This window comes from Branchiostoma belcheri, unplaced genomic scaffold (genome assembly GCF_001625305.1).
Source record: "Branchiostoma belcheri isolate BF01 breed outbred unplaced genomic scaffold, Haploidv18h27 scaffold70, whole genome shotgun sequence".
Taxonomy (NCBI): Eukaryota; Metazoa; Chordata; class Leptocardii; order Amphioxiformes; family Branchiostomatidae; genus Branchiostoma; species Branchiostoma belcheri.
In genome coordinates, this window is record NW_017804354.1 from 215,319 (window position 1) to 229,180 (window position 13,862).

At 41.8% G+C, this 13,862-nt stretch overlaps 3 protein-coding genes across 3 annotated transcripts in view; 2 read left to right on the top strand and 1 right to left on the bottom strand.

Annotated features, from left to right (window-relative positions):
* The window catches only part of LOC109484778 (trichohyalin-like), a 9,400-nt gene extending 6,172 nt beyond the window's left edge, over positions 1 to 3,228 (top strand). Inside the window, exons 13-19 of the mRNA XM_019788143.1 lie at positions 873 to 980; positions 1,288 to 1,395; positions 1,651 to 1,737; positions 2,007 to 2,123; positions 2,517 to 2,672; positions 2,845 to 2,943; positions 3,111 to 3,228. Coding sequence (XP_019643702.1) covers positions 873 to 980; positions 1,288 to 1,395; positions 1,651 to 1,737; positions 2,007 to 2,123; positions 2,517 to 2,672; positions 2,845 to 2,943; positions 3,111 to 3,228 — 793 coding nt within the window. The remainder of the gene's footprint in view (positions 1 to 872; positions 981 to 1,287; positions 1,396 to 1,650; positions 1,738 to 2,006; positions 2,124 to 2,516; positions 2,673 to 2,844; positions 2,944 to 3,110) is intronic.
* A 1,410-nt stretch (positions 3,229 to 4,638) lies between these two features.
* On the top strand, positions 4,639 to 6,303 carry LOC109484836. The gene is made up of 2 exons (XM_019788193.1): positions 4,639 to 6,104; positions 6,239 to 6,303. Exons 1-2 carry the CDS (start codon positions 5,441 to 5,443, stop codon positions 6,259 to 6,261), a joined length of 687 nt encoding a protein of 228 aa, XP_019643752.1. The 5' UTR covers positions 4,639 to 5,440; the 3' UTR covers positions 6,262 to 6,303.
* A 5,407-nt stretch (positions 6,304 to 11,710) lies between these two features.
* LOC109484838 lies at positions 11,711 to 13,705 on the bottom strand. Its single transcript, XM_019788195.1, has 5 exons — positions 13,662 to 13,705; positions 13,247 to 13,342; positions 12,905 to 13,009; positions 12,686 to 12,734; positions 11,711 to 12,445 (listed from the first exon to the last, which is right to left on the bottom strand). Exons 1-5 carry the CDS (start codon positions 13,682 to 13,684, stop codon positions 12,332 to 12,334), a joined length of 387 nt encoding a protein of 128 aa, XP_019643754.1. The 5' UTR covers positions 13,685 to 13,705; the 3' UTR covers positions 11,711 to 12,331.
* Between the last annotated feature and the right edge of the window lie 157 nt (positions 13,706 to 13,862).

Consider the following 13,862-nt stretch of genomic DNA (forward strand, 5'->3'; position numbering starts at 1 on the left):
TTGTTACTGGATTCTCTAAATAGAATCTAAAATTCTTTCTTATAGATCTTATAGTTTTACTTCAAATCTTTTTTTCATTATCACAGGGAGCTGGAGGAGACAAAGAAGGCTTCAGAGAGATTTGCAAAAGCCAATGAGTCTCTTGAGGCCACAGTTCAGCAAGAACAAGAAGACAATGCGAGGCTGATCAAGTATGTGTTTCCTTGTGATATATGGATGGATTCTAAGAACATCTAATATTAGATATTATGCCGAACATATCGATAAAGACAGTGTAACCTCTATTGGAATCTTTTTCCCTTTTGGACATAAGGTAAAACGTAAGATGAACATGAGATTTATTGTCTTTCTTTTTTTTATTTTCCTTAATGTTTCATAATGTATGATATTTTTATTCATTTATTCATTCACAACCATATTCATTTTATATCATAATTATTGTCATTATTGTCGTTAATGTTTTATAACTGTTAACTGTAGCGTAGCACTTCTGTAGAATTTTAGTGTCTATGCGACTCAAGTGAAACTACATGTACTGCGCTTAGCTCTCATGGGCATGAATCTCATGGGCACAAACATTATGTTTACCGAAGGAAAACATATTGTTTTTACTCAATTTCCTCTTCTCCAAACACTAACCTTTGACCTGGCCAATGACATGATTTGTTGACGTCTGTTACCATGGTGACTGGTGTTGGGTTACATAATGTTGCAAACTTCATGGTCTGCTCTGCACCATATGCTAGTAGTATATGTATGTGAATATGTTTGAGTAAAAATTAACAGGGCAGACCATGTCCGAAGGTAAACATTTTGCATTTGCTTTGCAAATGTTACTTTTCTAGTTGTCATTGTCATTACTTCTTTTTAAGGAAACTGCAAGAAACTGCAAAGAATGCAACAGAAGCGTTCGCAAAAGTAAAGGAGTGTCTCCAGGCTAAAATTCAACAGAAACAAGAAGAAAATGCAAGTCTAAGAAAGTATGTACATAAACTTATTAACTTAATTATTTGGTAAAGATGTCTGCCATAAGCTAGTAAGCTATACTTAATGTTATTTGAATATATCAGGACTACACGATTCTACACTTAAAGAAATACATGTCTGTAGCCATGTACAAGACACATGACTAGACCAATGTGCAGTGGATAGCTTTTGGTCATGATTTGCATAATATGTTTTATACTACTCATTGCATTGTCTGATTCAGTGTGTTATATGTACTGCGCTTAGTTCTCATGGGCATGAATGTGGAAATAAACATAATTGTCATTGTCATTATTAAAGGGAACTGCAAGAAACTGCAAAGAATGCAACAGACGCGTTCGCAAAAGTAAAGAAGTGTCTCCAGGCTACAATTCAACAGAAACAAGAAGAAAATGCAAGGCTTAGAAAGTATGTATATAAACTTATTAACTTTGGTTATTAATTGTTTGGTAAAGATGTCTGCCATAAGCTAGTAAGCTATACTTAATGTTATTTGAATATATCAGGACTACATGATTCTACACTTAAAGAAATACATATAGCCATGCACAAGACACATGACTAGACCAATGTGCAGTGGATAGCTTTTGGTCATGATTTGTCATGATATGTTTTATACTACTTATTGCATTGTCTGATTCAGTGTGTTATTTGTTACTGTAGAGAACTTGAGGAGTCCAAGCTCGCCGAGGAAGATCGTGTGGGAAAGAGCAAGACCGAGATGCGAGATATGTTTCAAGAAGAGCTGGGGTAAGAAGTAAAGCCAAATCTCACTCAAAATTTTAAACTATTTGTACAAACTAACTTTTTATTTGTATCCTATCGAGTTTCGGTTATTGTATAGCATTGCCTTGAGTTTAAGATCCATAATTCCGTACTGGAGCTACTAAATCTTTGAAGAATATTTTGTTAGGTATTATTTTTATCAACTAGGTTTCTTTCAGGTCTTATGCTATTATTACTTCGTTGGTTATAATGTCATATCAGTGTGACATTTTTTCACATCTTTTGTTTTGCAGGAAACTGGAAATGTTTCAGTGTGCTTTAAGGGATGAGATTGCTGCGTTGAAAAGGGAAAATGAGGCCCTGGAGCGTTCAGTCAGCTTTCTTTCAGACAAGAACAACAATCTCACCAGGTAAATTTCATGTTTTTTTTAGCTTAGGTGTTGCGCCACCCACCTTCTAGACGTTTTATTAAGGGTGAAAATAATAAGCAGATTCTCCGGATTTTTTGCATTGTATTATCCAAACTCCTGTGCCATTACATGGTATTTTATGCCTTGTAGTTAAATTAACGCTGCGTGTTTGACACAGGGAGCTGGCAGAGACTAAGATGGTTGTTCTGGGAAAGGAGACTCAGGAGGCAACTGTAAAGAAGCTTGCTTTGGTCAACAAGGAACAAGCAAAGTAAGAAATATCTCCGCAAAATATCATAACCATGGATAGAATTCATTGAAGACGAATCCCCTAAAGAGCTTCAGAAACGTACTGTAGTGCAGTTTTTCATGATCAATACTTTGCTGTTGCAGAAAGCTAGATTTCGCCAAGAAGGCATACAGCAAGGTTCTGGCGACACTTCAGAAGCTGCAAGAAGATACAGACCATAGCAGCACGGCAGAGGACACCGAGGACTCATCTTCAGTTGAGTCACTGGAGCTGACAAAGGACAACAGCACAGTCACTGAGTGAGTTTGACTAATAGTAGTTTTATGTTCACACTATTGTTATAGTGCATAATTAGAGAATATGCTCAGACATTTTTTGTGAAAATTCATTATATTAGATATAGATCTTTCCATTTAGATATTTCTTTATGCCTGTCACACAGAAGAAGCAATCTTCTTTTTTTCTTTGCAGGGAGCTTGCCAACCTCACCCTGGAAAAAGCTGCACAGGAGAAGGAAATCCTAGAGGCAACTGTGCAGCAGCTGACTTTGGAAAATAAGAAACAAGCAAAGTAAGAACCTGCTTCCTTTGACTACAGATTTTCTTTCTTAAATTTTCAATTTTATAAAGACATTGTCAGAGCAAAATCCTTATATTAACGTTCACCTCAGGTTAACGCTCCTCCCATTTTCCTATAACGTTAATTTTTTTCATAGACTCTCTTTTATCATTCTGCAGGATGTTAGAGGATAGAGAACAGCTGCAGGCTGACCTGGAGACCAGCAATAAGGCCATTCAGCTGTATCTTTGCGCGAGCGAAAAGCTGCTGGCTGAGAATGACAGGATAACCAGGTAAAAGATCACTCACAGTCATAAAAATAAACTTTTCTATTTTTTAGGTTGACCAGAGTACGAACCATTTTGTCTAAGTCGAACTAATCATGTCTTTTCAAGTTTAATTAAGGTCTAATATCTTGTAATCGGGATGATAGCGTTTGCAAATGTATAAGTGTTAATTATTAGCAAGACGTGTTTTATTGACCTTTTTCTTTTGTTGTCACAGTAAACTGGAAAAATCACAGAAATCCTCAAACAACAAGATCACCGCATTACAACAGGCAAACGAGGCTCTGAAGCGCTCGCTGAGCGTTCTGATGGACCGGGACAACATCATCAACAGGTAAAAAATATCTTTTAAAGTTTACATGCTTGAATGCTTTTTTAAATCTCATTAGTTGAAGCACTGTTCTGATCGTGTTTGAATTGTAAAGCCAATTACTAATTTCTTAATAAGGGCAGAAAAGTGATGTTAATACACTTTACAGTTTATTGTTTATTGTTAAGAAATTGAACTTACTTTATCCTTTGTTTTAACACAGTGGAATAGCAGACTTCAAGGGTGTGTTGGAGCACATGAAAAAGGGTGTATTCAGAAAGGTCTGTATCATGTACTGTTAATAGGTTACATGCTGTGAATTGTATTTTACAAATTTTTGTCAGAAAATTGGAGGCTTAATTCTTGTCCTAAAAGGCAATCCTGACATTAGAAGAGTCTCTAGAACACTTGATAAGCTGAATTTGATAGTCTCGGTATGATAACTGGGCTATTGTGTAACTCCAAGCTGTACCATTTGCCAGAAGATGTGCGCCAAATTGAGACGAACAAAGACGGTATACTCCTGATTATTTAATGTTGTAGATACTATTCCTTCTCATATTTGATTTTCTGTTACCACTAGAGGGAAGACCCAGCCACACCATCCAAACACAGCATGGGGGATGGAAGGAAGCTTGTCTTTGAACTTCAATTGAAAGAGGAGCAGCCTGTCGAATTATAAATGCCAGTTGTGCACTGTATCAAATATAAAGCATGTCTTGTTTGGAGTTGTAAAATAACCCTACACCGTGTATATTTGAAATAATATTATCTGTACAGCGGTGTATCCGTTAATGGAAAAAACAATGTCAATGAGCTGGCCTCATTGAGAAAAAATATGTTTGTATCTAAGTAATTTCATGTGAGAGAAATGTATATGATATGGTGAGTTTGCACATGTGACTGTATAAACGTGTGTACAGTATGTGACTGAATGATGCACAACACACCTTCTGATTTTAATTAGCAGACAGGTATTGACACAAATATGTACAGAAAATAATTATATAATATTGGGGGAATAATATTTCTCTATAAAAGAGTGCCGATGTGGTGTCATACTTTGTTAAAATGCCCAATGTACGAGGATCGAGCACAGTACAGCGCCACTATGTTATTAAGGTTGACCTTACATGTGTAGGTCATGACCCCTGGAGGTCACCCGCCTCGTGGGGCGGCCATGTTGTTCGCCATCTTTGTTCTTTGTGTCAGCTCCTGATTAAACTGTGCTCGGTTCGCACACTGAATTGTTGCTGTCAGAGTCGTCCTACAGCGGCCTAATTGGCGTGGTGGCAGCGGCGAGATCCAGAGTCAACGCCGTCAACCCTAAAAAATTAGAAAACCGCATTCACAACGACCAGGATGGCAACAGCGAACCGGGCACCGAAGCAGTGGTGTTTGACACGTACGGAGTCAATCAACTCGTACGAAAATTGGCGCAGCAATCTCATCTACGTCTTATCTCTGGACCAAAGTTTCGCGCCGTTCCTGGCTGAAGGCGTAACATGGCAGAAGCGGGCACCAACAGTGGAACATCGAGGCTTCGCCGACGATGGGGAGGACGTCCCAGTGGCGCAACGCAGAACGGCGGCGCAGAAGGCGGCGAGCTTAGAATTGATGCTGGGACAAATAGCGAACTTCTGCCCAATAATCACAAGAAACCGCATCATCAAGGCAAGTACATCATTGTCTGATATCTGGCAGGCAATACGCCTCCATTTTGGTTTCCAAGCTACTGGAGGTTTTTCCTCGATATTGCCAACATCAAGCAAGAGCCAAATGAGCGTCCAGAAGATTTGTACCAACGTTTAACAGCCGCGGTGGAGGACAATTTGTTAACGACAGCGGGGGCATTACCCACCAGGGGGAAGCAGTGACTGCCGACGAAGAGGTCACACCGTCCCTTGAAAACATGATTGTATTGTTGTGGCTCAAAATGCTCCACCCAGATCTTCCCGCTCTTGTGAAACAAAGGTACGGTTCAGAGTTAAGACACAAGACCCTGGCTTCCATCAAACCAGAGATATCATTAGCACTCACATCTTTGCTCGATGAGCTCCATAGTAATGAGGAGATCAGGACCCTCCGTCTCGAACAGACCCGCAAACCATTCTCAAGAGCTCAACAAGGCCGGAGCCGTCGATCAAAACCTACGCTTCAGAAGAAAGCATGCCCACTTTGCCAGCAGGCAGGCAGGCCAGTGTTTGATCATTACCTGAGTGTTTGCCCATATCTACCTGAACAAGATAAAAAATACATGGTGCGAACGAGAGCCGTTGAGGTAGCTGATGACAGTGATGTTAACCCTTCTGATGAAGAGGAACCCAGCGTCCTTCGCACTGAAACCACGTCCTTTGCTGACGACCAGTCTCCCCTCCTGTCAAGAGTCACCGTTCGTGCCTACCCACATTTGGAAGTCTTCCACGGTGGGCAGCCAATCCGCATTCTGCTAGACTCAGGGGCAGAGTCTAGCATGATCCGTGCCGACGAGGCAAAGCGCCTGGGGCTACGCATAAACCCCAACACCTCGCAAACACCAAGCCAGGCAGATGGGGGACAAATGACCGGTATCCTAGGTGAGTGCAGAACCACATTTTTCAGACGCAAGAGCCCACTTCGGTTTGACGCTCTCGTGGTAACAGACTTGGCCTCTCCTATCATAGCTGGAAGTCCTTTCCTTGAAGCTAACGGTTTCACCATCAACTTCCAGACACGTCAAATCCATCTTCCTGATGGCTCCATCACCGACTATTCACCGTCCTCGAAGCCACCCCAACCACGCATACACCGCATCACCAACAATCTACTCCGCATGCACGACAAATCAACCACACTTTGGCCCAACGATTACCTGGAGCTTCAATTACCAGCAGCACTAGATAACTACCCAGATGTCGCCCTGGAACCCCGTCAGAACTCCCTGTCTCCTGAGCACTTGGCGGCTTTTCAACAAGGGACATACCGGAACATTGCAGGATACGTACGAGTACCCAACATTTCCAGTTCACCTGTCCATGTGACCAAACACATGCACTTATTCAATGCCATCCCGGTGGTTCCGGTTGAGGAAATTCCCCCAGACAATAAGCTACATGTACCTACAGAGCTCACAGTTCCTACCCATGTCCCAATGCACAAGCCTGAAGCCTTCTCATCTGACACAGTCCAGCTAGACCCTGATAATATCCTTAGTTCTACACAACGGTATCGCATGTCATCTGTGCTTCAGAACTTTGACGAGGTCTTCAACACAAACTTTCCAGGCTACAACGGTGCGGTTGGTCCTATCCATGCAGTAGTAAACATGGGCCCTGCACAACCACCACAAAGGAAAGGGCGTCTCCCACTTTACGGAAGAAACCGTTTGGTACAGTTACAGCAGGAGCTGGACGAGCTAGAGACACGGGGTGTGATAGGTACACCAGAGTCTGCAGATACAGTTGTAGAATATCTTAACCCCTCCTTTCTGGTCAATAAGCCAAATGGTGGTCACCGGCTGGTAACCGCTTTCACCGACGTAGCTAAGTACTGCAAACCTCAACCATCCCTTCTCCCAAACATCAATCAAGTTTTGCGCCAAATTGCCTGTTGGAAGTACATCATAGTATCAGACTTAACAGCCGCCTATCACCAGATACCCTTACACCCCACGTCACGCAAGTACTGCGGCATTGTAACTCCATTCAAGGGGATCAGGGTATACTGTCGCAGCGCCATGGGTATGCCCGGAAGTGAGACAGCATTGGAAGAACTGATGTCACGCGCTTTGGGGGACCTCCTGATGCAGGGAGTGGTTGCCAAAATAGCAGATGACTTGTACTGTGGAGGCAATAGCTTTGAAGAGCTCCTCGCCAACTGGAACGCTGTCCTAAAGGCATTGCACAACTGCGCACTACGGCTGTCCCCAACCAAGACTGTCATCTGCCCAGCCAAGACAACCATACTTGGTTGGCACTGGAACCAGGGAACCATATCAGCTTCACACCACACCTTGTGCACTCTGGCTACAGCATCCCCACCACCATCTGTGACTGCCCTCAGATCGTACATAGGTTCTTACAAGGCTCTATCCCGCGTCATTCCAGGAACATCAGTCCTCCTGGGTCCATTGGACGATATGGTAGCAGGTCGTTCATCCAGCGATACCATCCAGTGGACAGATGACAAGCTGTCATTGTTCCGCAAGGCTCAGCGGGGCCTTGACGCACATCAAGCCGTAGTCCTGCCCAGACCAGATGATGAACTGTGGATCACTACTGACGCTGCAGTAAGACCAGCAGGAATAGGTGCCACGCTGTTTATCCGCAGAGACAACAACACCAGAGTGGTGGGGGTTTTTTCAGCTGCAATTAAAAAAATACCAGCGTCAGTGGCTACCCTGTGAGCTGGAAGCCCTTGCGATCACCTCAGCACTGAAACACTTCAAGCCCTACCTCATACAAACTACAAAACCAGCGTTCATCCTTACTGATTCCAAACCCTGCGTAGAAGCAGTTGAGAAGCTTCGACGTGGCGAATTCTCGTACAGCCCAAGAGTGTCAACCTTCTTGGCAGCAGTCAGCCAGTTTCCGATTACCGTCAAGCATATCGGTGGGAAGTACAACCTGTCAACAGACTTTGCAAGCCGTCACCCGTTGGAGTGTACTGACAGCCACTGCCAAATATGTTCCTTTGTACAAGCTCTAAGCGAAGAACCAGTCATCAACACAGCCACTGTCGGCAAAGATTCAGACCTCAGCAGTCCGATCTACACTAGCCGCAGTGCTTGGATCGCAATCCAGAGCTCTTGTGCATCACTAAGACGTGTCTACGCCCATCTCCAGCAGGGCACACGCCCCTCCAAAAAAGAAAAGAACATTGCAGACATCAAAGCCTACCTGTCAAAGGCCATCATCACTACTGACGGTTTGCTGGTTGTGCCCAACAGAGACATGTTTGGCGTAGCAAGAGACCGAATTGTAGTCCCCCGTACTGTAGTGCACGGACTAGCCACTGCCATCCATCTGAAGCTGGGGCATCCGACTCAACACCAGCTCAAGGCGGTAATGTCGAGATATTTCTATGCCTTAAGCATGGACGCCGTCGTCCAGAAAGTCACAACAGCATGCGATCAATGCACAGCACTCAAATGCCGCATCCCTGTTCCACCCACTTTCACGACTGAGCCCCCTCCCCAGACCATCTTCACTACGTTCGCTGCGGACGTCATGAAACGAGCCCGGCAGAACATCCTTGTTGTCAGGGAGTGCAGTACATCATATACGACCACCCAAATCATCCCTGATGAAACATCAAGTACTCTCCGTGATGGTCTGATTACCTTGTGCACTCCTCTACACCTTTTGGACGGTCCGCCCGCCACCATCCGCTGCGATCCCGCCCCGGGATTCCAAACCCTGGTTAAGGATTCCTGGCTAGCAGAGAACCGCCTACAGATTGACATAGGGGAATACAAGAACATTAATAAGAACCCTGTGGCAGAAAGGGCAATCAGAGAGATTAGGGAAGAGCTTTGCAAGGTCGATCCCCTAGGCCAGCCAATTACACCGGCTCAACTTGCTGTAGTGACAGCACATGTTAATGCCAAAGTTCGTTCAAATGGCTTGTCCTCCAGAGAGTACCTCTTCCAACGAGACCAATTCAATGGCAAGCAAATCCCACTATCCGACAAGTCTCTGCTAGAAGATCAGAACCGACGACGATTGGACAATCACACACCCAGTGCGAACTCAAAAACCCCTACTACAAAGGTCAAAATTGCCCCTCCTATCACCGTTGGAGATTTGGTTTACCTCTACGCCGACAAAACCAAATCACAAACTCGCAACAAATACATTGTTACCGCCGTACACAGAGACTTTGCATACATCTCCAAGTTCATCGGTCGACAGCTACGGTCTAGGTCCTACAAGATCCGTCTGGCGGAGTGCTATCTGGTTCCAAACCAGGTCCCACCTCACGACCGCCATCCAGCATGCAGTGAAGAGGAGTCTGAGTCCGAGTATGCCTCTAGCGACGAGCGTCAGAACTTCCCGGCACCACCAGATCTCCAGGCCACCCCACCTCCAGTACCAGAAATGGACCAGTACCAGAACTTTCCTGTGCCACCTGACATCCTTGCCACCCCACCTGCAGTAGCAGTACGAGAACACCACCCACCTGACCCCCCCTCCGCACCAGCTCCACGACGATCAGGCCGACCCACCCAGCCACCGGATTACCTGAAAGACTTTATAACCACATAATCCTACTACAGAACTCTTAAGACAGAACATTTCAAACACAGTTTATTCCTTCAAAATGGACACTATATACCCTGAATTAAGACTCTCCGACAACTTACACTGTATTTATCATGCCAGTATAGTAACCTCTCCCATGGAAAAGAAAGTAAGCCAACACAAGTGATATCAGTCATTTATATCTATCTTTATTATGCAGGAAGAGATGGCAAAGTTTACATTAAGAGAATTCTTGTTATTAACAATCGCAACGTATAGAAAAGAAGATCCTAGAGCAAGAAAGTTTGTTAACATTACTGTTCTCGTTACAAAAAGCAGACGGTCGCAGATTTATGTCAGACGACAAGAAGATCATTCCACTAGTCATTAAGATGTCTCTTAGAACAAGAAAGATTTGTTCACACTTTGTTTTCGTTACAATATAGTAGGCGATTGTAAATCTATTTTGAAAGGAAAAGAGATCACGCCACTATGTTATTAAGGTTGACCTTACATGTGTAGGTCATGACCCCTGGAGGTCACCCGCCTCGTGGGGCGGCCATGTTGTTCGCCATCTTTGTTCTTTGTGTCAGCTCCTGATTAAACTGTGCTCGGTTCGCACACTGAATTGTTGCTGTCAGAGTCGTCCTACAGCGGCCTAATTGGCGCAGTTTATCTTGCTGTTGGTTGGCAACACTTCACCGGACATTCTGATAATCTTTTACAGTGTTGACTGTACACGTGACAGTACGTTTGTACAGTATTGTCCCGACGACAAAGAATATAATGACAATTATGTGAAACATATTTTGACAAACGATGTATCATGATTAATTTCTGATATTAAATGCTTCTGAATGATCTATACTTGAGTATTTGTCTTGATTGTGTCAGTAAAATGATTTCCATAAGTAATATGCACACTTCGAAAATCTGTCCAGGATTTACTTAGACCATTTCAACCATACCTTCGCAATCAAATACTTCAAAGATGCATGTATGTACAAGTATTTGGACAATAATTATCAAGCTAATACTGTATCCAGTTTAACGTTCCACAAAATGAGGTATCACACCATCCACGGTCCACACAAGCGAGAGAAAAAATTGACTGTTCGTTTTCATTGTTTTTTTTTTGTATTCATAACTGGATCCGTCACAAAGGAGTATTTCTACAAATTATGTCGCTTTAACTGCCTGTAACGCCGACTAATTGTTGGGAAAATCTTTTCTCCAGCTAGAAACCAATCAAAACTAGCTACTCAAAGCAGGTGCCAGGTTGTAGTGACTACATATACATAATATTCTTTCATCAACAAGAAAGTGAAGTCGCAGTCATATCGTGCTGCGGGCAGTTTTAAGGGTTGAAAACAAAACGCCTGTCTTTGATTGTCGCAAATCAGATCTTTGATAATTCCCTCTTTGAACTAATAGCTAAAAAACGATGGTTGTGGCAATGTTGAGGTTTTGTTGTGTACAGGACAGGTCTTTCTTTCTTTTCTCTAGTCATGTTCACACACTTTTAGTACATGTCCGGTCCTCTGAGTTGAAATTTGTGAGATTAAATTCTATTAAAGCCTTATGCAAAATTGCAATGCCTTAGAGCTCATATACCCATTTATACCCCCCTCATTTTGGTTAAAAAAAACATTTGTACAATTGTGGAAAGACCGCAAAACTGAAAGTATTTTATTTGTCCTTAATCATTCGACCATTAACAGAGTCATTTACAACAAAGACGAACGTGGATAGAACATTCAGTATCATTTATTCCATAGAAAAAATATAATGTTCACACATTCTCGCCCATCATATGTCAAATTGTCACATATCCACTCTGTATCCTCTGTGTCATTTTGACAAAACACTGTTGAAAGACTAGACTAGACTGATATGCACGGTAGAACATTCAGTACCATTTATTCCATAGAAAAAATATTATGTTCACAGATTCTCGCCCATCACATGTCAAATTGTAGAATATCCACTCTGTATCCTCTGTGGTATTCTTTCTCCGGTTATTTTGACAAAACACTGTTGAAAGACTAGACTAGACTGATATGCACGGTAGAACATTCAGTACCATTTATTCCATAGAAAAAATACAATGTTCACACATTTTGCCTGTCACATATGTCAAATTACCACATATGCACTCTGCCTCTGTTGAGGTATTCTGATACGTACATACTGTGCAACAGTGCATTTTAAGTGCCTGGTATAACAATTTGGTTGCAAAAGTTATAAATATTGTGTTAGGCACTAGAGACGTGTAGGACAGTACAAATGACATCATACACGTGTTATGCACGGAATATGCATATACAAAAATATTTTTTCTCAATGAGGCCAGCTCATTGCTTTTTCATAAAATCCACGTGACAAGATATGGTACACAAACACATACACATACAACTTGTCATATTTTCATACACATTTTAAAATTCTGTATTGCATACAGCTCACATATAGAAAAGTTATTTATTAAATATTTCATCTCATTCCATTGTTACGGAAAAATGAGATGAAATGCAACTAAAATTAAATTAGATTAAATTAAAAATTACGTTCGTTATCATTTTCTACAAGAATATTTCTCCCTGATGCCCCTCCCCACGTTCCTCAAACAGACGCCTTCTTCCATCCCCCATCCTGGCTGACGCCATGTGTCTGCTTGGTGTGGCTGGGTCTTCAGGCTGGTCAGGGTTAGAAAGATTAGACATAAGGATCCTTGGTCACTTGTTAAGGCTTGATTTTTCAGTGACAAAAAGCACAATTACCAGCAAGAGAAAATTAGAATTCAGTCTATTTGGCTCTCAAGAATTCGTGAATGATGCACAAGTATCCATATAGATTTCATAAAAGAATTCAATTTCACCTCCAATTTTTCTGACAAACTTAAATGAAAACAAATATATACGAGGCATGATACAGACCTTTCTAGATCGCTGCTTTTCAAAGTACTCATCGAGCATTGCCACTCTCCTGTGTGCGTGACATAGAGTAAACAGCGTTAGTAAACGCCCGAAGAACAATCAGCAATACATGTAAATTGACAATTGTTCCGTGGCTATAAAGTAGATTGTAGCCAGTCATTTTTATGAATTAAAATTCTAAAAGAACGGTGCTTCTAGAACAGAATTCAATTCACGTACTTGTTCAAAAGGTTGTTCCTGGTAGTCAGGCCCTTCATTGAGCGCTTCAGTGTTTCATTTTCATATCTTAAGTTACCAATCACGTTGCGTGTCTCTTCCAGTTTACTGAAACAACAAAAGATGAGGTCAATAAAAGCTGCCGAATATTACATTTCAAGGAATAAAAGCAATAGAAAGACATGCATATATAACTAGCACCTGGATATAACTAGCACCTGGATACATATACATGTATATGATAAACCCAATTATTACTTTAAAAAAGACAAAAAAGTGCTAAAATGATATACTGCTGATAAACGTCTAAACGCTTTAATTTATTTATCTTATTTATTTATTTACCTAGACAGCTTGCTATTCTCAGCGTGTAGTTTCTGTTGAATTGACTTATTGTTGAACTCAAGTTTTGCTAGCAGTTGTTCTTTATTCTGGACAATCCTGTGGAACCAAAAAACTACGATTCAGCTCGAAAAAAGTAATATTAAGTTTGCTGAAACAATGCATTTAAAAAATGATAACATTGAATTCCATGTTTCCTGTGGTAAACCTATTATGATTGTAATCACTGTGAACAACATTATAAATAAAAAGAACGAGGCCAATAAAATATAATCATGTACGTACATTGTATTTAATTTCCAATATAAAAGGATGGACAGTTAGATACAGATGGATATGCAGTTAAGTTAAGCTATGCCTACGATTACCATATTGGACAAAACTACTAATAAACTTTAAAGAAGCATGCTCTACTTACTGTGCTTGTCTCTTGTTGTCCATGGTCAGGCGATGCGCAGTTGCCTCTAGAGTTTCCTGTGCAGCTATATCGAGGTTTGCAAGCTCCCTATGTCAGCAAATACATGTAGATTTATAGTTGAATACAAAGCAATATAGTTATCTTTGTATAAGCAACAGTCAAGGAGAGGATTTACATTTTATAGACAAAACCTCGAGAGTC

What these genes read in the sequence shown, in the direction of transcription:
- LOC109484836 (XM_019788193.1), top strand. Translation starts at nt 5,441, where the DNA reads ATGATTGTATTGTTGTGGCTCAAAATGCTCCACCCAGATCTTCCCGCT. An exon ending in ACAAATGACCGGTATCCTAG is followed by an intron (nt 6,105 to 6,238) that starts GTGAGTGCAGAA and finishes ATCAACTTCCAG; the next exon opens with ACACGTCAAATCCATCTTCC.
- LOC109484838 (XM_019788195.1), bottom strand. Translation starts at nt 13,684, where the DNA reads ATGGACAACAAGAGACAAGCACA. An exon ending in GAGAATAGCAAGCTGTCTAG is followed by an intron (nt 13,010 to 13,246) that starts GTAAATAAATAA and finishes TTGTTGTTTCAG; the next exon opens with TAAACTGGAAGAGACACGCA. An exon ending in AAAAGCAGCGATCTAGAAAG is followed by an intron (nt 12,446 to 12,685) that starts GTCTGTATCATG and finishes AACCCTGACCAG; the next exon opens with CCTGAAGACCCAGCCACACC.